Source organism: Mesocricetus auratus, unplaced genomic scaffold, assembly GCF_017639785.1.
Source record: "Mesocricetus auratus isolate SY011 unplaced genomic scaffold, BCM_Maur_2.0 Super-Scaffold_100040, whole genome shotgun sequence".
Classification (NCBI taxonomy): Eukaryota; Metazoa; Chordata; class Mammalia; order Rodentia; family Cricetidae; genus Mesocricetus; species Mesocricetus auratus.
The window spans coordinates 10,508,355-10,536,303 of record NW_024429217.1 but is presented as its reverse complement, the minus strand read 5'-3'; the positions used below and the strand labels follow the sequence as shown (position 1 = coordinate 10,536,303).

Here is a 27,949-nt window from a genome sequence, read left to right as displayed (position 1 = left end):
GGCAGTAGGGCAACTCCACCAACAGGATCATGACTATGATACCTCTGAATTCAACTCCAAACTCATTTAAAAAACTGGTCAGATTTCTAGTCTGTAGAGCAATTTATATTCAACGTTGTCACAAAAATGAATGTTGGTAATACTTGTTAGCGAAGATGACTTCTGAAGAGTGAAAATGGGTGTTATAGTTTGAACATATGTCACCCATGGGCTTACGTGCTGTATACTTGGTCCCTAGCTGCTAGTACTATTTGGGAGATTGCTGGGAGATGTTTACAATGTGAGGTCTAGCGAGAAAAAGTAGGTTTCTCCCAGCATGCCTCAGGGAGTAACTGGCACATGCTCACAGCAGCCCTGTCAGCTGTTCTGCCCCTGGACATAACAATTAACAAAGTAACTATAACATTGCAGACAGAGAAATTTTCGAGGCAATTTTGTTGCAATGAATTTCAGGAGATGGTAATAGTAGCGACTAAACAGCCCATCACTGCAACAGGAAGAAATACTACAACTCACAGCATGGCAGCAGCTACTTGACAAGCCAGCTACAGAACCCGGATGGGAACAATGCAGAACTCACAGCCACGATGGGCGATGGGCTGTGAATGCACTAAAGAAACAGATACTTTCTCATGGACACTGAGTCATATCTCCATTAAGTACTTCTTAAAAAGGCGGCTACACAGTAAAACAAAGGACGAAAACCATTTAAAACTATACTTGGCAATTAACTACTGAGTCTCAAAATACCAAGTATAGGCAGGCATAGCCCCAAAGGTTGACTGCCATCAATGAATGGTAGGCAACAGACTACAATGGTTACAGATGACCTCAGTCAGCAGAACGTCCAAAAAGTCATCGTTCTTAGTTTTGTTTCCGCTGTTTTGTCTTTCTTCTTTAATCATAGAAGTGTAGGTAACCTTACCACAGAGGCTCACACCTTTAACCCCACCCAGCACTCACCAGGCAGATCTCTTCAAGTTTCAGTCTAGCCTTGTCTCCACAGTGAGAGGCTATGCACCCTAAGCTAAGAGGGGCCTTTCCATTCTGACAGCCAAGTGCTAAGGCCTAAAGTAGGTGTAAAACGCCAACGTTATCTAGTCTCTATAAATCCCTACCCATGCAGCCAGAGACCCTGCTCATCTCTGAGAATTAAGAAGCAATTATCCTGATTAATCAAAGGTAAGAGAAGCACCTCTTCACAAAAAGAGTTCAACCAGAATCTTTAAAAGGTCCTATTTTAGCCCAAGTTAATCAAAGTAGCAGATCAACAGTCAGCAGTAGCCCACAGAGCAAATGGAACCTAACCCTGAATAAACTCACCTGCACCTCAGAGATTTGGGGACAAAATAAAAACAACCCACACTGTGGTGCAGCCAGGTGAGTGAAGGAAAAGCTGACAGGCAAGAGCAGGCCACAGATGAGGATCCTAAGACCGGAACAGAGTATTCTGGAAGGTGAGCTGGGGTGCAGAGTGCAGAGGTGCACAGCCGGGAGAACAGGTGTGTGTGAGGAGGCAGAGCAGGAAGAACGACTGCCCTAGGGCACAGGTGGGACCCTGGCCACAGGAACGCTACAGCAGTGACTCACCGGTGTGAAAACTGCGCCTCCCATACCTGCTGCACATGTGGTGGTACAGATTTCCAGAATGGGGGGGTGACGCAGCAATACTTTGCCTGGCCTCAGTTGCTGCTTTCCTCAGATGACTAGGTCTGACTCTTGCTTTTATTCATGGTCAGAATTTAGGGAGGAAAATCAGTACTTGTTGGAAAAAGCATCTGACTTCCTGGCTACAGGCTTCATTTATGCATCACACTCAGTAAAATATCAAGAAGGATAACATACAGAAGAAAGATCATTGGTGATGAGCAGTGTGTTAAACAGTGTAATGTAAAAATTGTGATTAAAACATGTCTGTGGATGGTGCCTGTTTGATGTTCAGAGTATAAATGTAGTTCAAATGAGGTGAATCTGCTTTTGAAAACTGAAAACTGCCTGTAATTTTGAGCATTCAAATTATTAAATACTCACTGAATGAAAGAATTTTATGATGAACTAGGTTGTAGTTTTTACCCCAGTAAAGGTTATCAGTTTAACAGACAAAAAAGAAATGACAAATAACTATGCTTTATAACTGCAATGACTTAAGATAACATGGTCCTCCCTCACCTTCTTTAAAAGGGCCGTTTGCAAAGGACACCTGGGACTCACAATCTCAAACAAGATGCAGATCCAGAATGAGAAATACCCTCCATGAGTTAAGGACGGTCACTCAAGCACCTCTCACAATGGGAGGACAAAATGTCTAATGTTTGCTGTGATTATTATCAGACATTAGGATGCCATTCTAAGTTTTCAGTGACATAAAACATGTTAACTTACAAAAATTATTCTATTTCACTTCAAATACATAGGCCTGGAAGCAAAAGATGTTCCAAGTTTTGGGGTGTTTTAAAGCACTTTCTTCATTTACTTAGCTAACTGCATTAACTAATTTTTCTATAATACAAATGAAATGCAGTCTTGGAAAGTCACCGGACCTTAGTGTAGTCTGACCTCTCCCTGCCTCCATAGAGTCTGACCACTTTTTACCAGGCAACAGCACAGATACATTTAGCCGGCTTTAGCAACACCAGAGTAACACATAACGATTAAAAATAAAAAACAAAAAACCTTACCTTATTGGCAACAGCATTGACACTTGGCCGAGCATCAAATATAAATATTTTGTGAGACTGGGCGTTGGAGTCCATGATGGCCTGAAGGTACCTCTCGTCCTCTTTGCTGCGCTTCCCACTCACTCCCACCATGGGCTGACTGCACCGAGTGACTGTGGCTTGACTTTCAGGATGAATCCATGATAAAACCTTAATGAAAGGGACATGGTGACATGGCTACCCTGCTTGTGAGCCTCCTAGAGAGCAGACCTCTGGCAGAACAGGCTGATGGCCCCTCAGGGTGCCAGGAAAACATGCCACCATCTAGCCAACTCTGCTTTGTAGAAAATTGCCTACTTCCGTATCAGATACTGCTGTAAAACTTATTACTGTAAAATCTTGTCTTAGAAAAAGTACACTAAAACAGAGCTGAACAAAATCCTGCTTGGTGTTTTATTACCATATCAGTAAAACTGTAAAGGATGCAGATTCTATGCTGTTGCCCCTAAAATTATTTCATCTGCTCTTATGAGATACAGTCATACATCATCTTTGTAAAGTCTTCTACTTTCTTGGACTCAGTAGGAAGAAAGCATTTATTGCCAAGACTAAAGAATATACAAGATACAGAATGGAAACCAACGCACAGGTCAAATGATTCTGAATTAGGAACTAGGTAATTCTGTTTTAACTTTACGGCTTAATTTAGTCTCTGATACCCTCACATAAATGCTATGATCATTATCATCCCATACTGAAATGTACCTACACAGTCTCAAGGCACTTGGCCTACTTACCGGAATCCGGCCCCGTGACCTGAAAGATGCTACTCTCTTTAGCTCCTCATCAGGAATGTTTGCTGGCACAACCAGGAGGGCAGGGTATGTGTCACACAGTTCATAGCGTTCATTTATCTTAGTTATTCTCCAGCTTTCGTTTGGAATCCCCTACACATGATGTAAAACAAGAGACAAACTGTCAGTTAAAATAGACACCAGGCAGTAAGCCAACCTCACCTAACTCCAGTTCTCCTATCTTCAAACTGTTCAAATGGTGATGTGACCAGGCTTTTAAGAAGACACATATTTTAATGGGGGATTTGCATTTTTGGGGGGAGGCACCAGATGTAATGTTTAGTACCCTATTAATTCATTAAATTCTATCAGAGCGTGTGAGCCTTGCTGGGGGAAGGAAAGGGAACAAAAGACAGCAGTGTCCTCCTCTCCACAGAGCCGTCTCAGGTAGTAATAAGGAAACTGATTTTGCTGTGGTATATGCATAGGCATGCATCCTCTAGAACCCTCTCTGGTCATGAGTACTCTGTCAAGAGATGTTTTTACTTCCCTTCCATATCTGCAGGACATAATCACTGATAAAGAGTCACGGCAGCACGTCTCATTGTACAGTCAGGTCACACCACTCTCTAGCCTCCACTTTCACTTTCAAAAACAACTTGCCAAAACCAGAGCCTTTGGGGTCCAGCCCCAAACCTTCTTCTCAGGGTTCAGAATGGGCATAACAGCAATCAGAGGACCTAGGATATATATCTAAGGGTGAAAGAATTATTCCCTTATGTGCTTTTCTGAATCAGTCTCTTTATTGTTCTCTCTTTATTCTTCTGTTTCTAGTCTAATTCTCCTGTCCTATTTCCAATTCCTCCCATCTTCTTTTATTCTAAAAACTCTTCTCCTTTCAGGAGCCCTGAAGTGATTAAAAAAAAAAGTTGCAAGAGTTACCTCTCATTGGTCAAAAACACATTCCTAGAATAAATAACAGGGAGCTGAGCCATTACACGGAAACACAAGGCCCCAAGGTCATAGGACCAAGAAAGACCTTGACCAGACTTGGGGGAGGGGGGGCACACGCACAGTGCTCACTGACAAACCCTGAGACACAGGTCCCTTGTTAACAGCTTGGCAAGCAAAGAGCCGGCATGCTCTTTCTAGAGTGCTCTGTGCAGCAGCCTGACCAGACATCTGTGACTCTGACCTTGTGAATAGCTATAAAATTTTAAACTTAAGATCTATTTACAAAAAGCCTTTAGTCTAGTTTGAACTTGCTCTGAGGTGAAAGTAAGCTAATTGTGTGTTGTTAATCGGAGCAAAAGGAACAAAGCAGGTTTTAAGTGTCCACTTGGGACAAATATAACTAGTTAGGAAGCATGTCCCAGTATATTTTCTATATATCAAAATTATATAGCTAAATGAAAAGTCATCTTCCTGACTACCCACAGATATATGTGTGCCCAGTAGATAGAATATTCTCACAAGATAAACACACAAGCAGTAGGGAAACATCCAAAGCTATTCTTAGGGAAGAAATTAAGTGGCACATGAGAGAAATTACAGATACAAGCAACCCATTTTCAGCGTCAGCTGTCCTGTAAGCCTTGCTAGACAGGATTTTCTTCACCAGAGTCTGGTGTGGTGGGTTGACACCGGAATTGTCAATTGCCATATGCTGTATATTTCCACAGTCTTGGTCACTGCTAGCCAAACTTTTTCTTTAAAAGATAGTAATACAAAGAAATCACTTTTACTGTTGGTGGGGAATGGGCACAAAGAAGGGTAGAGACAGATACACAGCCCACCTGTCAGGGCCAGAGGGCATGTGTGTGCAGCTGCTCTGTCTCCATCTTGATGTGTGTTCAGGTTAACTCCAGGCCCCAGGCTAGTGTGCTTACGGCCGTCTGTCTCACCAGCCCAACAGGGTTAGCTCTTTTAGCTGCTCTTAAGACTCTGTGTGTCTGATGTTCTACTGTAGCACTCCATGTCTATGTGAGAACTTCTTTACAGTCATCTTCGAGGTTAATCATCTATTCACTCTACAGGCTCCTATCTGACTAACTTACCTACTGAAATATAATTCTACAAATTCAAATCCTAACTTCCACATTAATAACTATGTTACCACGGACAGAATACTTAATAATCCTATGCCTCAGTTTACTCTTGCTATGCAGATAATATTTAGTATCTTTACATCATGTGCTTAAGTACCACATGGTTTAGTAAATAAAACCAGTATGGAAAAAAGTTGTTAGTTAGCATAGACAGCACACACTGTAAGCGGGTTCCTCCCTTAGCCCTCATGCATTCAGTCATTCAACAGACACTTGTCTATGACTTGCTAGGCATTGCTACATCCTGATAACATGGCAGTAAGAGCACTGGCCAGTACCTTCCTAGCACAAGCAATAAAAACACCAAAGGAACAACACATGGCTCCAGTAGAGAAAAACAGAAAGGACACATGTGGCATTAATAAAAATTCTTCAAGTTTAAATGAATCAAAGCTGAGTGCTAAGTATCTGAGAAGCTATCAGTAGGAATTCAACTTTGATCTACGTGTAAAAGGGAGATATAGCTCAGTAGCAGAGTATTTGCCTCACACATATATGAGGCCATGAATTCAATCCCTAGTGCATGGGAAACAGGCAAGCAAATACAAACAGGCACAACATACACACACGTGTATACAAATACACATACAAGCATGCACACACACTGACGTTAAAATGTATGAGTACTAACCAAACACACACACACACACACACACACACACACACACACACACACACACACACACACACACACACACACTGAAGTTAAAATGAATGGGTACTGACCAAATTAAGTCAATGCAGCCCTTAGCACAAGGGAAAGTGTTATTCTATCCTCTGTGAAGAGTAAAACCCAAAATTTTGCAGAGCTAAATTAGAAGCAGTACTAATTTTTTCATAATGAAATTATAGGATGCCTAATAAGAAAAAACTGAGTAAATATTAAGGCATATAAGAACATTAAATTTTAAACATACTGATCCCATTTATATCTTTATATTGAGCAAACATTTTTTAGACAAACTGATACCTATAAGCTCCTAGATAAGTAAGGATTCATAGATCACTAGTGTATTCTGGAAAGCAATTCAAAAGGAAAAGAAAATAAGTCAAGCAAGCCAGGGTTAGCCTTCCCTCAAACCAAAATGGAGGAGACACCGAAAGAGCTCCTTACTCTGATCTGTCTGTCTGTAATGAAAACAATACAGAGCATGATAGCTCGGACAGAAAAACACGTACCTGCCTTCGGTACTCTAGAAGGGGGTCATACAATTTCCATCCATTTTCAAGGAACACTTCTTTATACTCAAAAGCAAAAAGAGGCTACAAAATAAACAGTTAAGAAAAGACATTTAAGAAAGCAATCAATCAGAAATATGTCCTAAAAGGGTTACAATTACTTGTTCTAATTTGCTTATCTGCAAGAGTATTTTACATTCCCCTTTTAAAATAGTTTTAGTCTTATGACTGAAATTACTGTTTAATTTACAACACTAAGTATTTTATATGCTTTAAAAAGTATAGAAAAACTCAAAGACCCACTCAGAAAATTTGCCAAATGCTAATCTATTACCTTTAAATATTTGGGTAGTTTTTGTAGGTTTAATTCTAGTAATAAATGACATCCCTAAAAACTGCACTTTCCAACAGAAATAGCTGCTCCAACACCAGGCAGCAGCAGCTGAGTGGCTCTGAAATACATCCTGTATGTTCTAATACACTAAGGAAGTTTTTTATACTTTAGTATATAAAGATTTTTTAAGATGCAACTAGAAAAGTCTGTTTAAGAAGAAAATTGCAACTGAAGTGAAAAATCTAGTATTAAATTAATACATTATCTGCCTTATCCATCTTGATTTTCATATGGAAATTAATCTGGCTGCCATGAGGTGAAATTCTGTCATATAGGTGAGAGAACCTAGCACTATCACAATACTGCTGAACTAGTAACTGTCCTATATTCCCAGTCTTAACGCCAGTTTCTATCCAGGAAGACTGCAAACCCTAATGAAGACTACATAAAGCTTTGAAGCATAGAAACATCCTAAAGAAAAATATTATATAAGCTGATGTGGTAGTTTGAAAGAAAATGGCCTCTAAAGGGAATAGCACTATTAGGATGTGTAGCCTCAATGGAGTAGGTGTGGTCTTGTTGCAGGATATGTGTCAGTGTAGAGGCGGGCTTTGAGGTCTCATATATGCTCAAGTAACGCCCTGTGACACAGACCACTTCCTGTTGCCTGTGAGTCAAGATGACAGAACACTTAACTGCTTCTCTAGCATCTTGTTTGTCTACATGCTGCCTTGCTTCCTACCACAATGATAATGGACTAAACCCTTGAAATGTAAACCACCACGATGAAATGTTTTCCTTTACAAAGAGTTGCTGTGGTCAGCGGGAGGTGGTGGCGCACACCTTTAATTCCAGCACTTGGGAGGCAGAGAGGCAGGCGGATCTATGTGAGTTCAAAGTTAGCCGGGTCTACAAAGTGAGTGCTAGGAAAGCCAGGGCTGTTACACAGAGAAATCCTGTCTCAACAAACCAAAAGAAAAAAAAAGAGCTGTTGTGGTCATGCTATCTCTTCACAGGGATAGATACCCTTACTAAAACAGCCGAGACTCCTGAACCTGAGACAGGAGTAGCCAGCCTGCACAACCTTCAAGAGACCTTGTCTCAAATAAAGACACATAAATAAACAAAACCACTCTGTGGTACAGCACTTCCCTAGCATGTGTGAAGTCTTTTCCAGTTTTCCCCCTCCCCCAAGATCAACATAATTATAGAATGTCATTCCTGAAATTGACTTTGGGCACAAGCTAGACTCTGGCTAAGTGCCAAAGCAGGAACACAAAGGGGAGGATCTGGGCAAGTTAGTTTGAGTTTGATCACACTAATAATTACATTATAGGTTAGAAAGAGACTTTACCAAGCCGTTGGACACAGGAAATGCATATTTCATTAGATTCTCGAATATGGATCTTCTCGTTCGTCCCTCTGGTTTATGAGCAAATCGTAAATTCCTGACATCCTAGAAAAGACACAGCGTCCAATTAAATCACTTTGTTCCTTTTTAATAAGAGACGAGAGTACTTGGAAATGCTGGGTAAAAATAAAGCTCTACATGTAGGATACAAAACAACAGTTCCTGGACACAAGAAAATAACGATTCACTGTGAGCAGAAGAAACACAAAGTACTCCACTACATGGCAGAGAATCTAGACCTGTGCACCTAGGCTCAGCAGGGCCAAGGGGGACGTAATTGACTGATGAACAAACGCTATCAACATTTGTCCTTTCCTAGGCAGGAGAGATGGTTCAGTAGGTAAAATGCTTGCCTCACAAGCACAAGGACCTTAGTTCAATTCCCAGAACCTGATTTCTAAAAATAAAAACATGATCAGCTGTTACCACATGTCCATTGCATATGGATATCACTTTCTGATTTATTACTGCTTCCAGGAGCTCCTTTGTAAGTCTCTTCTGCTAGACAGGACCAAACTGCCTGAAGTTCTTCCAGGTCAGGGAGTCTAACAGCTGGCTCAGCCCAGACCCTCATGTTGGGGGCATACTTTGGGGATCTATTCTACCCCCAGGCCAGGGAAGTCTAGACTCCTATTGTCTTTAACATATTTGTCCTGGCCTGGGTGAATGGCTCCTATCTAAATAACAATAGACTTGGGCCCAGGTGAGTTTACATTCATCCTGAAGGCAGCTATCAGGGCCCCTGATGGTCGAGTAGTACATGCAGCAAAGGAGTGTCTTTAGGATTAAGGGAAGTAATTGCTGTCTGCCCTTTATACATAGTAATGGAAGTCTTCTGCCATTGTCCCCACCTTTGGTTGGTTACTTAAGATTGATGCATGAATAAACTGGGCACACTGCCCTCTTGATATGAACTTATATCTCCGTCTTCCCTTTAATGTCGATAGTCAGCCTTCTCTCATCCACACTCCCCCATTCAGGAATAGATCCAGGGCTGTTCGGCTGGTCCCGATTGCAACCCCAAAGACACCAAGCTGTGGCATATGGCCCTGCATCATGGGGCTAATACAAATAGTACCTGATACCCATGTGTGAATAGCAAAAGACATTTGCTACTATGAGAATACATTTCTAGTATGCAGTCCACTTACTTGTACCAGTTTCCAAGTATAGGTTCTATTTAATAGCTTTCCAAAGTAAATACAACCACACAGTATTGTAAAATTTACCTTGCACACGGTCTCCAGGCCATAAGAGTTTTCACCTCGGCTAGATGCACCACCAATTTTTTCTACTCTACTTATCACTCCAAGAGAAGCATCTAGAACAAATGGGGGGTCCTGCAAGATGACAAGAAAACACACAACTTCTAAAAAACTATAAAGTGCTTTAATAACACCAATAGGATCTCCAACATTCATTCCCTCAAAACTGTAAAATTTTAACCAGAAATTCTTCAATCAAAAATTACCCAGAATTGACTGGGTGTGGTGGGGCACACCTTTAGCCCCAGCACTTGTAGGCTAAAGCAGGCAGATCTTTGAGGGCTGCCTGATCTACATACCATCTTCTGGGACAGCCATGGTTATATAGTTAAAACTTTGTCTCAATAGTAAAAACTAAATCAGAAGCAAGCAAACCCATCCAAACACCAAGCAAATGTACAGGCCAAACCCCATAAGCCTCACCCGCTCCATGCTCTTGAAATATAATCTGTAGTTTGTGACAGTTAGTGTTCCTCGTACGGCTCCGGTGAAGGGACATATGTAAGTCACATCTTTGGCTGAAAAGACAAAATAGCCATCGTTTACTTGACACTGTGTGCTATTAAAAACAGCTTACACATTTTACAAAATTACTTTGACTGCTTGCCTAATTATGATAAAACAAACCCCAGAATGATTAAAAAAAAAAAAACTTCAGAAGCCTAATCCATGCTTCCATTTTGTTTTAATCCAAGAATTGCAGAATCAACAGAAAGGCAAAGGGGGCCACTCCAGAGAAGAGGGAGCAAAGATTGCCTGGCGTCCCTCTGAGTGAAGCAGGTCAGAAGTTGGAGTGGCCGGGAGATGATCAGCATATGAGCACAGAGTCAGCCCCGCTCACTCCCTTCCCAGGTTCTAGGCTGCTTTCACCTGCTGCTTTTCTTCTGAGCCACAGCTCAGTATGTACTATTTCTCTAAAAATACAGTGACCACAATGTATACAATGCCAGAGAGTACTGAACTGACTGCATGTATGAGGCATTAAAAGACTGCAGGCAAATAACATTTCTTTAAATGTTTTTCTGTATGTGTTATCAGTGTTTACCTGCATATATGTATGTGCAGTGTGTGTGCAGTGTGTGTGCAGTGTGTGTGTGTGTGTGTGTGTGTGTGCAGTGTGTGTGTGTGTGTGTGTGTGTTGGCAATCAAATCTCAGTCTTCCGCTAGAGCAGCGAGTGCTCCCAACCACTGAGCCAGCTCTCTAGGCCACTTTGGAATAAGATATTTTAAAAAGAGCATAGTATATCCCTGACCAAGTTACTGATATCAAATTTTAAAAATAGTCAATGCTTTATTAAATGATGGATCTACATGGCATTATGCTTCTAAAAACATGCACTACCTGATAAACAGAGTTACCATGGAAGACTTCATAGTGCCCAATACAGGGTCTTTTTAAAATCCTAAAATATTATAAATTATCTGCATGCCACTATTAGAGCAAAACATCAGATTCCCCCAAGGAAATGCAGGACAATTATGTCAAGCTAAAACATTCTACAAACTTCATCAGGGTGCTTTGGGGCAGCTATAGACATATATGATGGGGGAAGTCCTGTGTATATGTCAAAAAAGCACTGTGGGCCAATAGGGAAGCAACATAGTTGGGACTAGGAGTCCAGGAGGACTCTGGGTAGGAGAAACACAGGGAGTTAAGATGTAACGCCATGTGGTAGGAAGCCCAGAAACTTCTCCAGTAAGAGAAATAAATACTTAGATTAACAATTATGGGGTAATTACTTAAGTCAGAGCTAGCCAGTAAGAAACAAGCAAGACCAACAGCTTCATAATTAATACAGCGTCTTGTGTGTTATTTGGGGACTACGACGTGGCAGAGCCCAGGCGAATGGCGGGGATAAACCAAAGCAGCAGACAAGGAAAAGGCTTCCTTTTACACATATATAATCTGCAAGACACTGAAACTTCTGACTTTGCTTCATATTAATCGATTTGAAGGACTGACTGCTTTGTATGGGATTTGAAATGAGAGCAATCTTTTAGTAATCGTCTCTAAACTTCAAATGAGATTCTTCAGAAGCATGAGCCAAATTTTCTTAATTACCAATGCATGTTTCATTTAGAGGGAAATTTTTGAAATCAAATAAACCTACCACTATATGAAGATAGAAAGATTCTACTTCCCTTATGACTTTGTAGCTTAACTAAGAAAGTTTTCTTGGTGCCACTAAACGGTTCTGGGTGACATCAGGGCCAGTCTCCTTACACAGGAAAGGCATCAGCACTCTTATCCTATAGCTGCCATAGGATGATGTCCTTCCTGCACTCCCTCATTATTAGATAAGGAGAGAAGACGCATGCCTGTGCTTCTACAGCTGTATGGACTGTGCAAATGCAGAGGTTAACACCAATGCCACCATTGCCAATACCAGTCCCTGCTTTGTTCTACATGCTCTCTCCCTGCAGGCACTGAGGGATGGTCTTAGCAGGTTCACACAGGGAGAAAGGAGGCCCTGACTAGCACCCTGAGCAGAGTAAAGGGCAGAGCCAGCCAACAATGGTCACGCACTACTTGAAGTGTATGAAGCACTTTGACTTGGACCCACTTCTGGCATTTCTTGCCATAAACATCAGGCTGCCTCTTCACAAAGCTAACCCACTGTTGTTTAGCATCTGACCCTTACACTAAAGGCTGAATAACTGTGTGGGAATACCAGGCCATAATACTCTGAGACCGTTAATTCCTACAGCATTCATTTAATGCTTTGCCTACCATTTTCGCTCTTTGTGGCATTTATTGATTTGTGCATGCATATGGTGTATGTATATGGGTGTGTGCATATGGTTACACACACCATGGTCACAGCACGCATGTGGGGTCAGAGAACAATGAGCAGAAGAGCACGCTCTCCTTTTACCATGAGGGTGCCAAGGACTGAACTCACCATGTCAGCTTTTGCAGCAATCACCTTACCAAACTATAGATTTATATTAAGTCATTGTAAAATCCAAAGTCCTTTTACTATAAAGACATGCACATTTGTCCCAACCTTTGACTTTTTTCTAGTAACTTTATATTCTGAACACTGTGTGAAGATGATGCTAAACACTTTTATGTTATACTGGGCAATCTTCTAAATTTGCCAATAGTGATGCTACCAAGTGGCACTGAGGTACCTAGATTTCCTTATCTTAAACTTTTACAGATCAGAGGAAGGCTCTCTAACAGTTACTGTAACGGATGCCAACATGAAGAGAGAGGACAATGAGCCTGTTCAAATCACACAGAAAGCAGCAAGGTATGGCGGCTTGAATCCCACAACTTGGGAGGCAGAGATAGGCAGACCATGTACAAATCAAAACAGAAACCCAGAAGTAATGCTGAGAAGGACAAGTCCACTCAGCCACAGGTTCAGAGAAGCTCGAGCAGGGCAGACATAGGAGTCTTTGCAATGGCAATGGAGGATGGGGCGGGAGTTAACAAAGCACTCATGCAACAGGAGACGCTGACTGCCCTGCAGAAAGCACACAGCATGTTCAAGTGAAGACTGGTGTTCTGCAAACTCCCCAGTGTGTTCTAGTCCGTACTTCCCCCCCCAGTCTCCTCTCCCAGAAACACAAGTAGTGCTGATCAAAGCTCTCTGCATATAGCTTGCAACCACATGAACTCTCTGAATTAACCCGTTCCTCCCTCTTACAGCAAACATCCATGTGCTAATGATTCTGAAATATTCATCAAGCCCAAACCTCTCTATAATTAACTATGTCCATGTCAAGTCACTCATAGGTACCTGATTCAGTATACTCAGACAACTCTGTGTGTGGTAACCAGGAGGATATTTCATTTGGAAAAGGGCAGAAGCAGAGTCCCTGAGGGTGGGGATGTAAGATAAGGAGTGAGGCTGAGGCTTTGAACATTTGGAATAGGGAGGGATGCACAGATAGTTAAGCCCGGTTTAAAGACAGAGACAATTGATTACATACAGGAGGGCAGAGCCTCAAGTTGAAACACACATTTTTGTAGTCATTAACCCATATACGTGGGTAAACCTGCTAAGTAGATAAAATCAACGGAAAAGAATAAGCAATAAGGAAACGGCTTGTGGATGAAGTCTGAGGACATGCTGACAGTAAAAGAAAGTAGCTATAAAAGAGTTGTTTTTAAGACCACACATTGTAGTGGAAGCAGCACCAGCACTGGGCTCAGAACAGCTAAGAAACCGTCATGGGTGAGCTGTGGTTTTATTAGCTAGGAAGGTCCCTATGCTGAGCCAGCTAATGTCTTTCCCACAATGTTATTCTAAGGATCATTATGATAACTCCTCTTATCAACTTGGCATGTCATGCAAATAATATATCTAACTCAATAGTAGCTTACCAGATCAAGCTTAGTCACAGACATAAGAAGAGGGAGGAAGTTAACCAGTGTCAAGATCAGAAGGACGAGCAGTGTTAAGAGACTAAGTTGTGATATCCTTATACTAGCATAAGCAAGAAACTAAGTTGTGTAAATGCACCACATTTACATAGTGGGGAAAAAACAATGAAATCTTGAAACTCACAGGCAAATGGATGGAAGTAGAGAAACCATCCTGAGAGAGGTAACCCAGTCACAGAAAGACAACCATGGAATGTACTCACTCATATGAATATTAGACATAGAGCAAAGGATAACCAGCCTACAATCCATACCTCCAGGGAGCTAGGAAACAAGGAGGACCCTAAGAGAGACATACATGGTCCCCCGGAGAAGGGGAAAAGGACAAGAGCTCCTGAGAAAACTGGGGGAGGGGACAGGGAGAAAGAAGAAGGGAGAAGAAGAGGAGGAAGGAGAACATGAGGGATCAGGAAGAATGAGTTGGGGGAAGAATAGAGGAGAGCAAGAAAAGAGATATAATAAAGGGAGCCATTATAGGTTTAAAGAGAAATCTGGCACTAAGGAAATGTCCAGAGATCCACAAGGATGACCCCAACTAAGAATCTAAGCAATAGTTGAGAGGCTGTCTTAAATACCTTTCTCCAATAATGAGATTGAAGACTACCTTACATGCCATCCTACAGCCTCCATCTAGTGACTGACGGAAGCAGAGGCAGACACCCACAGCTAAACACTGAGCTGAACTTTGGAATCCAGTTGCAGAGAGGGAGGAGTGATGAGCCAAGGGGTCAAGACCATGCTGGGGAAACCCACAGAAACAGATGACCTGAATGAACAAGGGGGAGCTCATGGACCCATACTGACAGCTGGGAAACCAGCATAGAACCAAACCAGGACCCCTGACCGTGGGTGTCAGCTAGGACTGGGCAGTCTATAGGGCCTCAGGCAGTGGAACCAGGATTTATCCCAAGTGTAGGAATGGACTTCGAGGAGCACATTCCCCATGAAGAGATACTGTCTCAGCCTAAATACATGGGGGAGGGCCTAGGCCCTGCCCCAAATGACTTGACTTTGATGATCCCTCAGGGAAGGCCACTCCCTGGGCAGTGGGTGGGGGATCGGATGGGGGTTGGTGGGGAGCGTGGAAGGATGGGAGGGAGAGGGAACTGGGATTGATATGTAGAACAGGATTGTTTCTAATTTAAATAAAATTTATTAAAAAGAAGGAAAGGAAGAAAAGAAACTGAGTTGGCAGTTACTATCAGCCCATCTGAGGGCAGGCCCTTCCTTGCTCTGGCATGCCTGTTTTACACTAGAAGTGACACTCAGGGAAAATGAGGCATTTCCTTTAAAGGGCGATGACTGACCTTAACATGAAAGATGGTGCTTACTTTAGCAAGGTAAACATTTTCTTCATCCTCCTCACAACTGCTCTTCAGAATCTATGAATGCTTGTCTTGTGAGCAAGAAGAACAGAACACGAGCACTCAGTATAGCTTTTCTGTTCAGTCTCCGGGCAAAATGCAAAGATAAACTGCATAGGGCAGCAGACCACGGCTACACACAGTGCCTGCTCTGCAGTGGACACGAGAGACATCAACCTGAGTTATCTAAGCAGCAGACCACAGCTACACACAGTGCCTGCTCTGCAGTGGACACGAGAGACATCATGTAACCTGAGTTATCTAAGCAGCAGACCACGGCTACACACAGTGCCTGCTCTGCAGTGGACACGAGAGACATCATGTAACCTGAGTTATCTAAGCAGCAGACCATGGCTACACACAGTGCCTGCTCTGCAGTGGACACGAGAGACATCATGTAACCTGAGTTATCTAAGCAGCAGACCACAGCTACACACAGTGCCTGCTCTGCAGTGGACACGAGAGACATCATCCTGAGTTATCTAAGCAGCAGACCACGGCTACACACAGTGCCTGCTCTGCAGTGGACACGAGAGACATCATCCAAAATTTAACCTGAGTTTATCTAAGGAAGAAAATCATGAAAAAGAGCAAATGACAGGCTGTACCTAAATAATAATAATCATAATAATAATCATAATAATAATAATAAACCACATGTTCAATGTATCTAGCTGGGCAACCCAGTACCTGAATGCAGTAAATTCAAAATAATTCAACTTTCCTGCACAGAATTCAGCAACAATTTAAGAAGAATAAAATTAAGTTTGCATATTTCCCAACAGTGAGACAGGACATGCCCAACAGCTCTGGATCTAGGTTTACAGCACATAGGCTGGGAGCTACAGGAGAATGAACAACTATGCAGTCAGAAAGAAACAAATTTTAAAATACCATTACAGACCCATGTCTTTAATGTTTTCTCCTGGAAGCAGGGTTGGTTCCTCCATTTCTGCTAATTTATTTGACTCCCTCAGGACCTAGATGGGGTTGTGTAAGAAAGAAACATTGTTTTAATTCAAAGCTATTTTTTTCCATTCAAATTTCATTCAGATGGTTTGCTTGTATTTGATTTGCAATCTTATTATACTTCTTTAAATCAAATTATATAAACTGTAGTATTGTCCCATACACTATGAAGCTGCCATTTTCTTTCCTGAGGAGCCTAAGAATTATAAAATCTTACATTCATATGAAAAACTAAATACTTTCACAATAAACCCTAAAACACCGTAAAAAATAAAGTAAGCTTTTTATCCTCGTTTCACAGGTGAATAGAGTTATTTCAAATGACTGAAAAATGACTATCAGCTGAAGCTCAGCTCTGTCAGCTAAGGGCCTGCCAAAGCAGAACAGTGGCAGCTCCTGAATTTCAAAGAATGATGGGTGGGGCTCCACTGCTGCAGCCTGAGCTGATACAGCCAGCCCATAACTTAGAATCTGGTTAATGTTTGCTTGCTTGATTTTTGTTTAAAATGTTTCTCCCTGCCCCCTCATATTGCGAGTAAGTCAATATTCAGACATCCCTAAAAGAGGGAATAACTACCAATAATCCCCTTATGGGAAAAACATTTTTAAAAAGCCCAACTTCTGATATAAAAACACTTGCAATCAGGGCATAAATCACTAAGCCAATACTATTTAAATTTCCAGAGGTACTAGTTATTCACTATATGGAGGATGTTCTCTTCTCCTGATTATCTAATAAATGCTTAATTTTTCATGGTAAATAAGAAAAAACAAAATTTATAATTTAGAACTATATCATTGGTTATGCTCTTATCTTTTTATCACTCCTGAGGATTTGGCTCTGCTCCTAAGGTTACTTTCTGGGAACCCTCCATTAACTTCTATAAAAATGTAACACCTAAAACAGAATAGGTTGCTAGCTTATTAGATAACGTGGCTACAGTCTTCCAAAAAACAGCCATTCTAAAATTTACCACAGAAACAGTGATTTTACTTAATTTCTTCCTCTACATTACTCTTCCTGGCTTGTCTCATATTCAAATATAGTGGAAAATATAAACAGCTTCAGTAATGAGGTTCTTTGCCATTGAATGTTTATTGGGAATGTTATTTTTCATTTAAACAAATACATGAAGACAGGTAAGGGATATCTATAAAGGTTCTAGGACATCTGTCATTATTTGTTTGTAAAACTCCATGAAACTAGGTTAAAGGCATTCTTCCAGTCCAAGGGTTATCTTCACACTGTGCTAGTAGTGACAGCTGCTTCTGGGTATGCTGGTTAGATCTGAAAGAATGCATGACAGGAGTAGTTTGGAGACAGAAGTAAAAAAGAGAGAGAGACAAAAAATTTAAAAAATGCTTAATGTGCTCCTTCAACTCAGTTTCCTTGCTTTAAACACTAACCAAAACAAAAAACAAACAATAAACAATAAAAAAAAACAAAACTATGCCTAGGAGGCAAGTCAAGAACAGCTGTGGCTGCTTTTAGTAAAAGGCAACACCTAAAAATTTTCTTAGACCCAAAATATTTCAGATTAGAATAAATTTTGTGTGATGATAAATTCTTAAGATTATAAAGGTATACTTTGGGTGGCAGGAATTGACTTAGAGATGTATGTCTAGTTAAACTGTGAAATTTAAATCTTTTAAAAGCTGCTAAACTTGTTATAAACTGTTAAAAGATGGTTAAGACACACTAGTTAACAGTAAACCACTTTAAATGATCACTTTTTTTTAATGTGCTCAGAACTAGGTTTGTAGTTACCCTAATTTCAAATTTAATTCATTCACAAGAACAAGCTTTAGCTTATATGTGTTTTCAAGGTTAAGCCTAAAACAGGTAACTAAAAGTGGGTTTTGGTTAAAATCAGGTATATTGGTCAAATTTTTTAACTTACATTTTTTGTATAACAACAAAAAATTAAAAAATAACAATGAAACAGGCTTGGGATGAATTTAAAGAAGAGTTAAAGTAAACTAAAATATTTCTTCTAGATAATATAATATCCAAAAAATAGAAATATATTTATTTACACGTTTCTTAAATTTCCTTAACAGTCAAAAGGAGTTAAATAAAAAATATAATCAATAAAAGCTAGATTACTTTATAGTATTCACCTAAAATTATTTTTGGTTCAGCTTGAGACTCTGTTATATGAAACTGTCTACAAAATATAGTGAAAGCCAAAGCCTTCTAATAAATTTCTTCCTCCATGAACTGTTATGCTTTGAGATGGTTCACAATTTTGTTTCATTTACAGATTTGCAAAACAGGCATTTTCATGCTTACATGAAAAAAATCCAACTGTTTTCTATTTCAGGATTTTCTATGATTATTTCTTAGGTACATCTAAATATCCTGTTACCTAGTTTTTTAAGAAAATAGTCTTCTTAAATTCATAATTAAGATTATCCTAAATTTTAAAAATGCCAAATCTTAAAGGACTCAAATTTAAATCTTTAAAAGAGTTAAATGATTTATAACCATTGTTAATTAAACGAATTTTGTTGGTTTTTTTAGTTTTATGCTTTCCCTCTGTCTGACAAAAGATCAGACTCTGGCAAGAAAAAGAATTAAAAGAGGCTCATGAGAGCCTATTCTCTATTAGAGGCACTACTTAATACAGCATAAAGACATATGTTATACAGTATTCCATGCTTCTAATACATAATTAGTAATAAATGGGACATCAGCTTGACATCTAAAAACGCAGCTGTCTGTCTTTGTGCTGACAGGAAGTCAAGATCTGTGCTCAAGGTGCACATTAGGCATACAGAATGCCTCTCCCTAACCAGTCAGCAACAGAACACAGTCCCAGGCATGACATGGGGCCTTGGAAATGCCAACAAAATACAGTTGTAGCTTATCTGAAACTAAGCTTTGTCAAACGGTTCTTTATACATTTCCTTCCTAAGACTCATTACAACAACAACAAAATAATAATGATCCTGCTTATAGTAACAAATGATTGTAAATGTTTTAATATTAATCATGTTACTAAAATCACTATTCACAGGGTCAAGCTATTGTAAAATGACACCATCAAATATTCAATTGACAAATTTAAAAAGGGATAAGAGGCTATACCCACCTAAATCCTCACATACTATTTACCTATGCTAACTCTAAATTAAAAAAAAAATATTACATTTTAAAGGATAATGGTTTTTCTGCTGCCCCAAAACATTTGACCCTAAAGGAGATACAACCTAAAGTAAAGGCTAAAATAAATAAATAAAATATAAAAAGAGCCCAATGTTCTAACTCAAGGTGAGGTCATGCTTAAGTCTCTTCAAAAAAACACAGAGTCCCAGGTGGTTCCTGATCTGATGTCTCTGTTCAGGATATCCAGAGCAACGGACAGAGAAAGCATCTGAAACATTGACCAGGACATCCATAGAACGCCAGATGCGTAAAACATCTAAAAACAGGTGACAAATTGATCAAAAGGGGATGTGCCAAGAGGAAGAGAAAGCTGAAAACTTGAGGAGACATTGGAAACAAGCATTAACCCCAAAGCAATACTGTAATGTTTAACGACTATATACATGCTAATTTTTGTCAATGCAGAACCCTGGGAGACAGTATGAAACTGTTTCACCATGGTAGCTAAAGACTCTTTGTAAAGGGTTATATGGATTAGACAGTATTACACCCATTTTGCTCAGGACAAAAATACCCCTATTTTTGCTGTAATAATTTTACTGGCTTTAAAATGTATTCTGGCTTATCTATGTAAGATTTCGAGACAACACAATATGACAAAGGCTATCTTCACTGTGTGGCTACATAATTTTCAACAGAATTAAAATAACTTAAACCAAAAGGGGAAATGTAGAGGAAAAATTAGTCAAATCACTGTATTTAGGGTAAACTTTAGTTGTTTTCTAAAAGTACTTTGAAGAAATCGTGGAAACAGTGACTGTTTTCTGTTATCTATAAAATTGTTTTGCTGAAGGAGCTTTACAGCCTTTGCATGGTCACAAGAAGGTCCTGGCATACCTGGAGCATCCTGAGTACAATAACGACTGAAGTTACAGGGGTGTGATGTTCTCCTCCAGAAAACATACAGATTAGAGTAGGGGCTTGTTCTACACACCCTCAAAAAACTTTTGTGTAACAATCAATAAATATGCCTTTGTACAGCTATTCAGGGTTCAGCTCATAGAAATTGTTCCTCCCTGGTGTCAGAGAGCCTGAATTAACATTCTGGAGTAACCTTCTCTTAGATCGTCCCATAAGATAGAACACCAGATAGATATGCTTGCAGACACTGGTCTATAGCATTGAATCTAGACTTCCCATCTTCTAGAACCATGAAAATGAGTATCTACTGTTTAAAAAGAAACTCTGAAGGGTTACATTAGTACCGTACATAAAATATAAATTTTTACTACTCATAGGCAAGTGGTTGAAGAAGAGCAGGTGAATCCACAAATATGCTATCGTTGATATGTGGCTAATTCTGTAGAAATAAGACAAGAATACTGGAATATTTTACAACATACTGAGATGTGTAAGAATGATCCATCACCTGGTGCTTTAACTAAACTATAGAACCGGACTCAATAAGATAGAACAGTGATGTAGAGGTTAGACTTAGTTGTCAACCTGACTACATCTGTAATCAACTAAAATCCAAGCAGGTGGGCATTCCGGTGAGGGTGTTTGTTTGTTTTGATTGGATCACTGGAAGTGGGAAGACCCACCCTGTATCTGAGTCACACCTTCTGGTGGCAGTCCACATAAAAGGCCATGGAAGGAGGCTTGTGTTTTCCTGCTTGCCCTTACTCTTGTTGGGAAGTTCATTTATTCTATTGCTGAGGCATTCTTTAGAATCTACCTCTTCTAGATTCCAACACAGACTCAAGACTGGCAGCTCTCTATGAATTCTCTAGGACTCCAGTACTACTGGAGTGCTGAGACATTCAGCACTGTGACTCTAACAACTAGTGGGTTCTTGGCCTTTCCATCAGGAGACAGCCTTCATTGGACTACTCAGATAATAGCCTGTATGACACTCTAATAAATTTCCTTTATAAATGTATTTTTTATTCTATCAGTTGTGTTCCTTCAGAGAATCCCGACTAATGCAACTGACAATATAACTGATTAGCTATTTTATTCTGAGTCTCTGGACATATTACTTAATCTGAGGTACCACATGGAAATGACAAAACATCTCTAGTATTACAAGAGATAATTTAAGTTTAGCACTTGGAGCAATGGCTGGCTTATGGTAAGTTCTCAATGCATGTTAGCTATTACTCCCTGTTAATACGGAAGTTACTGGAAAAAAAGAGTACCGCAAAAAAAAAAATAGACAAAATATTTAAAAGTACTAACTTAAGGAATGAAACATACATTTCTTAAAATAGTAAGTAAGCATTCAAACTTGCTGGCCTGGTCTGGGATAATTTATAAAGTCTGAGGTCTTTGAGAACTCTCTGCCATTACCTACTTAATTACTAAAGGTTCTGCTCACAGTGCTGGCCAGACACTGAACAGTATGAACATCCTCAGCATGTTTATACAGCATACATACCCTTAAATCAGGAGAGAAGTTGTCTGCTGAAGTTGAAATGGAATCTGAAGATACAGCAGAAGCTGATTTCGTATGCACCGAATTCTCTGAATGAGAAGTAGAAGCACTAGAAAATATAAAAACACAGTATGTTTGGAAAACGGGGCTTTGTAGACCAACTTTACAGCTTTGGTTTATAACTCCAATGTTTACTGCCACTTGCATTGTCAGCAAGTCCTGCTATCGTTTCTAAAGACAGGAAAATTTCAGACCCTGTTCGTTAAGTATGCTTGACACTCGAATCTGAATAGACTTTCCCAGTATTCACGATTTGGATGAATTCTTTCCCTCTATCCCTTCAGTTACCAGCTTATTATCTAAAGAACATTCGCGGAGGGGGACTGGTGAGATGGCTCAATAAGTGAAGGCGCTTGCCTCAAAGCCTGATGATATGAGTTCAATCCCATTAAAGTAGTTCTTAAATATCCACACACGTCACTGCACATGGGCACCCAAATGAACAAACAACACCCAAAATAAGTAAGCGTAAAAAATTTAAAAGACTTCCCAACATGCGAATCCACTACATCAGTTACAGTGACTCAAAGGTAAATTTGGCAGAGTCCCATGTGTGTGTGGTTCGTAAGCCTGTGACGTAACATGCAAGCGAATAAACGGGCCATGTGCTAACAGTCCCCCCCCCGGCCCCACACACACACCAGAAAATTCAGGGAGAACTTAGGCAATGGAGTTTTTATACAACTCCAAGGACTGAATCAGATCTTGTGCACGTCAGGCCGTGGTCCACTAAGCTACTGTAAAAACGTTTTAGTTTAGGTGAAAGTTCTCAATGCCCTCACTAGTCTTCCTGCTGCAGCACCCCCACCTCCCCACCAGGGCCTAGGAATAGAAGACTGCATTTCAGCTGAGTCCTAGAAGAGGAACCTGCCAGGCCAACAAAAAGGCAAACAAAAGCACTGCAAACCCCTTCTGACCGTGGTACAGAGACGTGTGTTTAACTGGCACTCCAAACAGTTTATGTTAACTCCACAAAATAACTGAGGCTTAATGATTGGTTTTTCTGAATTTTTCTTCTTAGCACCTCACTAGTGGATTGGTTAATATTCTACATCAGTGAGTAGGTTTTGGACAAGAATACTACTTGTTTTGGGGTGGGGTAGCCACATAGTTTTTACAGAAAAGTTCTGTTGCCATTGATATAAACTTCAAGGTTCAGTAAACACTAAAACAGTGACTGGTAACCAACGGTTGTGTCAGGTGCTGGTGTGTGCCCATGCTGGACAGCCACAAAGCATCATTGATATCTCCTTATAAGGGCCAGCATTCAATTCAGAGAACGCCCAGGTTTTAAAGCTGGTTAGTGCAGTGCTATTAAAATTCCGTTCCCTAATTTTCTTTTAAAAATGTATCCACATGCTGTCTGAGCAGTCTTTACTTCCTCAAAGAAGTGTAGGAGGGCCTTAGAATTTCTGAGTGTGAGGGGGACCTGAACATACATTGTATCATATATAATACTATTTTACATGAATGATACAGTATTATAAAATTAAAAAAATAAACATTTAAAAGTAAGGAGTTATGCAATCAATTTTCATGGATTAAGAAAAATGGTAACGGTATGGCAACATCAAAACACACAGAACATCCAAGAGACTGCAGCTGGCTCACCGAGGCCGGGTGTGCAGAGAGGCCGCCTGTATTTGACTCTCACAGAGCTTGTCATGGACTGCTATGGAAGTAACCACACTCGACAGTCACCTTTCTTAACTTCAACTTGTGACAATTGATCACAGCACACTTTTTATTGTTTACTGATGTCAAATATGTAATTCAGTCCCAAGAATAAAAATTATATTCTTAATTTATTTCTACAAAATCTAAATCAGTATAAAATATTAAATTAAAAATATTCAAAAAAGTCAACAATGAAAAGACACTGTATTAAAGCTGGACACCCAACCTGTAACCCTCCTGCTTTCAGCCTTCCAAGTGCTGGGATTACAGGTATGAACCACCATGGGCAATTAAAAACAACAACAACAACAAACAAACAAGTATTTTTAAGGCCTCATTCCCAAATATATTAAAACTTTACACAAAAAGTCTAAATTTGTTTCACTGTATTTTCTTGAAATGCTTCCTATCTTAGGACCTGTGACGATATTTATTATTTTAGCTTTAAAATAAACAAATCCATCTTAAGCCTGTTTATAACAAGTAACAAATAAAATATAAAATCATTGCATATACAAACAAAATACCTGTGACTCTGTATCACCTAGTTCTACAACGTAAGAAAAGAAAAAGCGATGAGCTAAAAACGCCCCTTGTTTGCAGCTAGCTTCTGGTTAACACTGTCTGCCTTAGCAGTTGAAATAAAACTTAAGAGCATGGTGTAATTCATGTTCATTTTCAGCATTCTCACATATTAATTAGTGTGTGTCTGCTCTGGCCACCAGGGCTACTAACACAACACGTCTAATTTCTACTTTTTCCCTCCCATCTTCTCCATTACTCATCTTCATGTCAAGATCTTTTTTTTACCAATTGTCCCACAAGCCCAAACATCATGCCATCCCACACAGGCTATTTCTTTAGCTCAGTCCATTTATTAACATGCTGCTTTTCCTACCAGACTCGGGGAAAACCTAGGCTTCCCAAGAAGTCCCCAGGCCTCCTAGCTAGACTAAACTCTCCGTCTTATGTTCCACAGTCTTTAACTTCACCTACCCACTCTCCTCGTAACACTGGAGAGCCACCTCACCTGTAAATCCTAAGCTGCCAGACATAAGAACCTTGTAACTGGCAAGGCACTGGATCTCAGGGTATTGTGCAGTCGGCTAAAGTCATTTCTCAACCAATACCACACTGGTCCTCAGGTTTCCTAGGCACACATACTTCATCACTTCCTCAGTCCACCCCGTGTCCTTGCTCCTCTCGGGGCTTCTAGTTCTAGTCATCTCCTAGTTTCACATGTTTGTCACTATACTACTCAGTCTCCTCCACCCACTTTCTGTCTAGGATATCCATTAGTAATTCTCAACATTTATGCTGGAATCTTTACTCCACAGAGAACACACCCCTGCCATCTGCAGCAGAATTCTCGAAACCTCTACTCTATCTCAATTGGTATCTCCCAGGAATCTACTTCCCCGAGCCCCTTGAATTAAGGCAGCTTTTTTTTTTATTTAATTTTTCCACATCTAATAAAGGCCAAAGCAACCCAGCATTTTTCTAGCTCAGTTCTCATGTTTCTATAGCAATGTACTTTTCTATCTTCACAGGTAAGACTACTGAGGTAAATGGCCTTTTGTACAACCTGTTGTAATCCTTCCTTGTTAACTAACCATGTCTCGCACACAAAGGGCTTTCCCTGGTCATCTGGCCCTTTCCTATTTTTCCCATTCCAAAGCTGCTCCTCATCTACATTCCCACTTCATCAATGTGAACATTCGGTTCTAGAACAACTCTGCTTCTATGATCTTTAACCCCAGGGACTCAATTCCTCACCACGTTTTTCATTTCCGACAATCTTGCTTTCTTACCTGCCTTTCAGACAGTCTTCAGGCCCATGCAGACACCAGTCCCTCAACCTTCCATCTTTCTAACCCACCGCTCTCCCTTGTCTGTCTCACCTCCCTTTCTTATCCAACCTGAACAAGAAAACTCAATTTTCTACTTTGTCTTGGCAAACCCTCAATGTCCTCTTGTATCCTGCAGCTGCTATGTTAACCCCTAACTTTACACTTTCACCGGTTTATAGCTCTGTGGTAATGATACTCATATGACATTTTCACAGGCATCCTAAAACTTAGCTGTCAGTAAAAGATATCTTGAAACTGAGTCCATTTAAGACTCATCTAGAACTATGGCAGTGCCCAAAAAACAATTCCATTTTCCAAGTGATTTCTGAAAACCAGGATTATCTTTTGTCCATTTCTGTTTTACAAGCTGTTCTACAAATTAGGGTTTCTTTTTTTTTTTTTTTTTTTGGTTTTTCGAGACAGGGTTTCTCTGTATTGTTTTGGAGGCTGTCGGTCCAGCCTGGCCTCGAACTCACAGAGATCCGCCTGCCTCTGCCTCCCGAGTGCTGGGATTAAAGGCGTGCGCCACCACCGCCCGGCCAAATTAGGGTTTCTAATGCTGTTATAAAACACCATGACCAGAAGAAACTTGGGTTAGAAAGAGTTCATCTCATATTACAATTTTCAGGTCCCATTCTATCACTGAGGGAAATCAGAATAGGAATTCAAAGCAAGAAACTAGAGGCAGAAGCTGATGCAGAGATCATGGCTTTGCTCTATCTGCTTTCTTATAGAGCCCAGAGCCGCTTGCCCAGGAATGGCACCACCCACAGTGAAGTAGGCCCTCCCCTATCTATCATCACTCAAGAAAATGCCCCACAGGCTTGTGCCCAAGCCAATCTCATTTTCTCAAATGAGGTCCTCTCTTCCCAATGATGCTAGCCTGTGGATATAAACTAGCTAGAATACCAATTTCACCTAATCACTCTAATGTCCTATAGATCTATTCCCGTATTATCTGGACATGTTACTTCAGTGAGATGTTCTTAGTCTCAATTCAACACCCCATCCTTAGACTACTGCAAATTATGTATCTATTTTTTGTTCACACAACAGGACACAATATATTGGCAAAATGCAGAGAAACTAGAACTCAAACATTCCTGAGTGGAATGCAAAATGGTACAGCCACTTTTGTTGGACAAATCAGAGTAACTCTACATAATGATTAGTTCTGTCAACTAGCCACAACTTACAATCACTTGAGCAGAGAGCTCAGTTGAGAAACTGCCTAGATCAGGCTAGCCTATGAACATGTCTATGTGGGTTTGTCTTAACTGTTAAATGACGGCAGTCAATCCAGTCTTACTGTGGGCACTGCCGTTCCCTAGACTGGATCCTGAACTCTATAAGAGTGAAGCAGTTGTTAAGCCTACACAGCAGCAATAGACAGCTTGGGGGCATTCGTTTTTCTCTGCTCTTAACTGAGGACAGAATGCGATTAGTTGCTCTTTAGTTTTTGCCTTGACTTACTCTCAATAACAGACTATAACCTGGAATTGTAAACCAAATAAACCTTACTTACTTACCTAAGTGGTTTGGGGCAGGGTTTATTATCACAGCAACAGAAATGAAACTAAGACACACTATGACCTCCAAAGATAGACCTAAAAGAAATGAAAATATGGCCTCGCAAGACACACAGATACAAATGTGTATAGCATCATTATTCACAATAGCAAAAAGGTGGAAATAAACCATGCCATTTTCAGGCTTAAATCGTTTTATAAGGCAGTTGTAGTGATGCAGCTTCTAATTTTAGGCCAAGGAAGCTGAAGCAGGGTTATCACAGTCCTGAGGGCAACCTGGGTAATGCAGTAATCTCTTAGCCCCAAAACAGCAAACAACAGCAACAAAGCATTACCACAGACTTCTCACTGCATGAGCCAATTGATCCACAGACATGAAGCTAGGCTCTCGGGAACCAAAGGGGACGATGCTGGCAGCAAGAGCCACACAGTGGCCACTTAGCAGTTTAAGGTTTGACTAATGTCATCACAAAACACTGTAGATGTGCAGAAAGTCAGGTCCAGATCAAGACCTCTGAACAGGTATAATGTGCTTAAAAATGTATTTGGATGCTGAAGAAAGAAAATAAAATGGGTATAGATGGTCACAGAAAAGTAGTTTAAAAATAAGTCTTTAAAGCAGCAGTAAAGTAATATAAAAGGAAAAGTCATGTAAAGGTGGGAAATACAGGGTATTTGGATCATGTAGGGTAATTTTAACTTTGAATTTTTGACTGCTAATGAACAAAGACAACAACTGCTGAGAGACTCTGGATTGTGGAAGGAACTGCTAAATTAAACCAGCTTATATACTTCAGGGATGTCTTTGAC

At 40.3% G+C, this 27,949-nt stretch overlaps 1 protein-coding gene across 5 annotated transcripts in view; it reads right to left on the bottom strand.

Annotated features, from left to right (window-relative positions):
• The window catches only part of Mtmr2 (myotubularin related protein 2), a 60,598-nt gene that overhangs the window by 11,694 nt on the left and 20,955 nt on the right, over positions 1–27,949 (bottom strand). For 4 of the 5 annotated variants that reach the window (XM_040734765.1, XM_040734766.1, XM_005077331.4 and 1 more), the window contains 8 exons: positions 22,027–22,132; positions 16,413–16,488; positions 10,172–10,266; positions 9,713–9,823; positions 8,427–8,528; positions 6,739–6,822; positions 3,455–3,604; positions 2,679–2,867 (listed from right to left, as the gene is read on the bottom strand). In XM_040734765.1, coding sequence (XP_040590699.1) covers positions 2,679–2,867; positions 3,455–3,604; positions 6,739–6,822; positions 8,427–8,528; positions 9,713–9,823; positions 10,172–10,266; positions 16,413–16,488; positions 22,027–22,132 — 913 coding nt within the window. Of the gene's footprint in view, positions 1–2,678; positions 2,868–3,454; positions 3,605–6,738; positions 6,823–8,426; positions 8,529–9,712; positions 9,824–10,171; positions 10,267–16,412; positions 16,489–22,026; positions 22,133–27,139; positions 27,161–27,949 lie in introns of those variants that run through there. The other variant, XM_040734768.1, reaches the window with a different exon arrangement.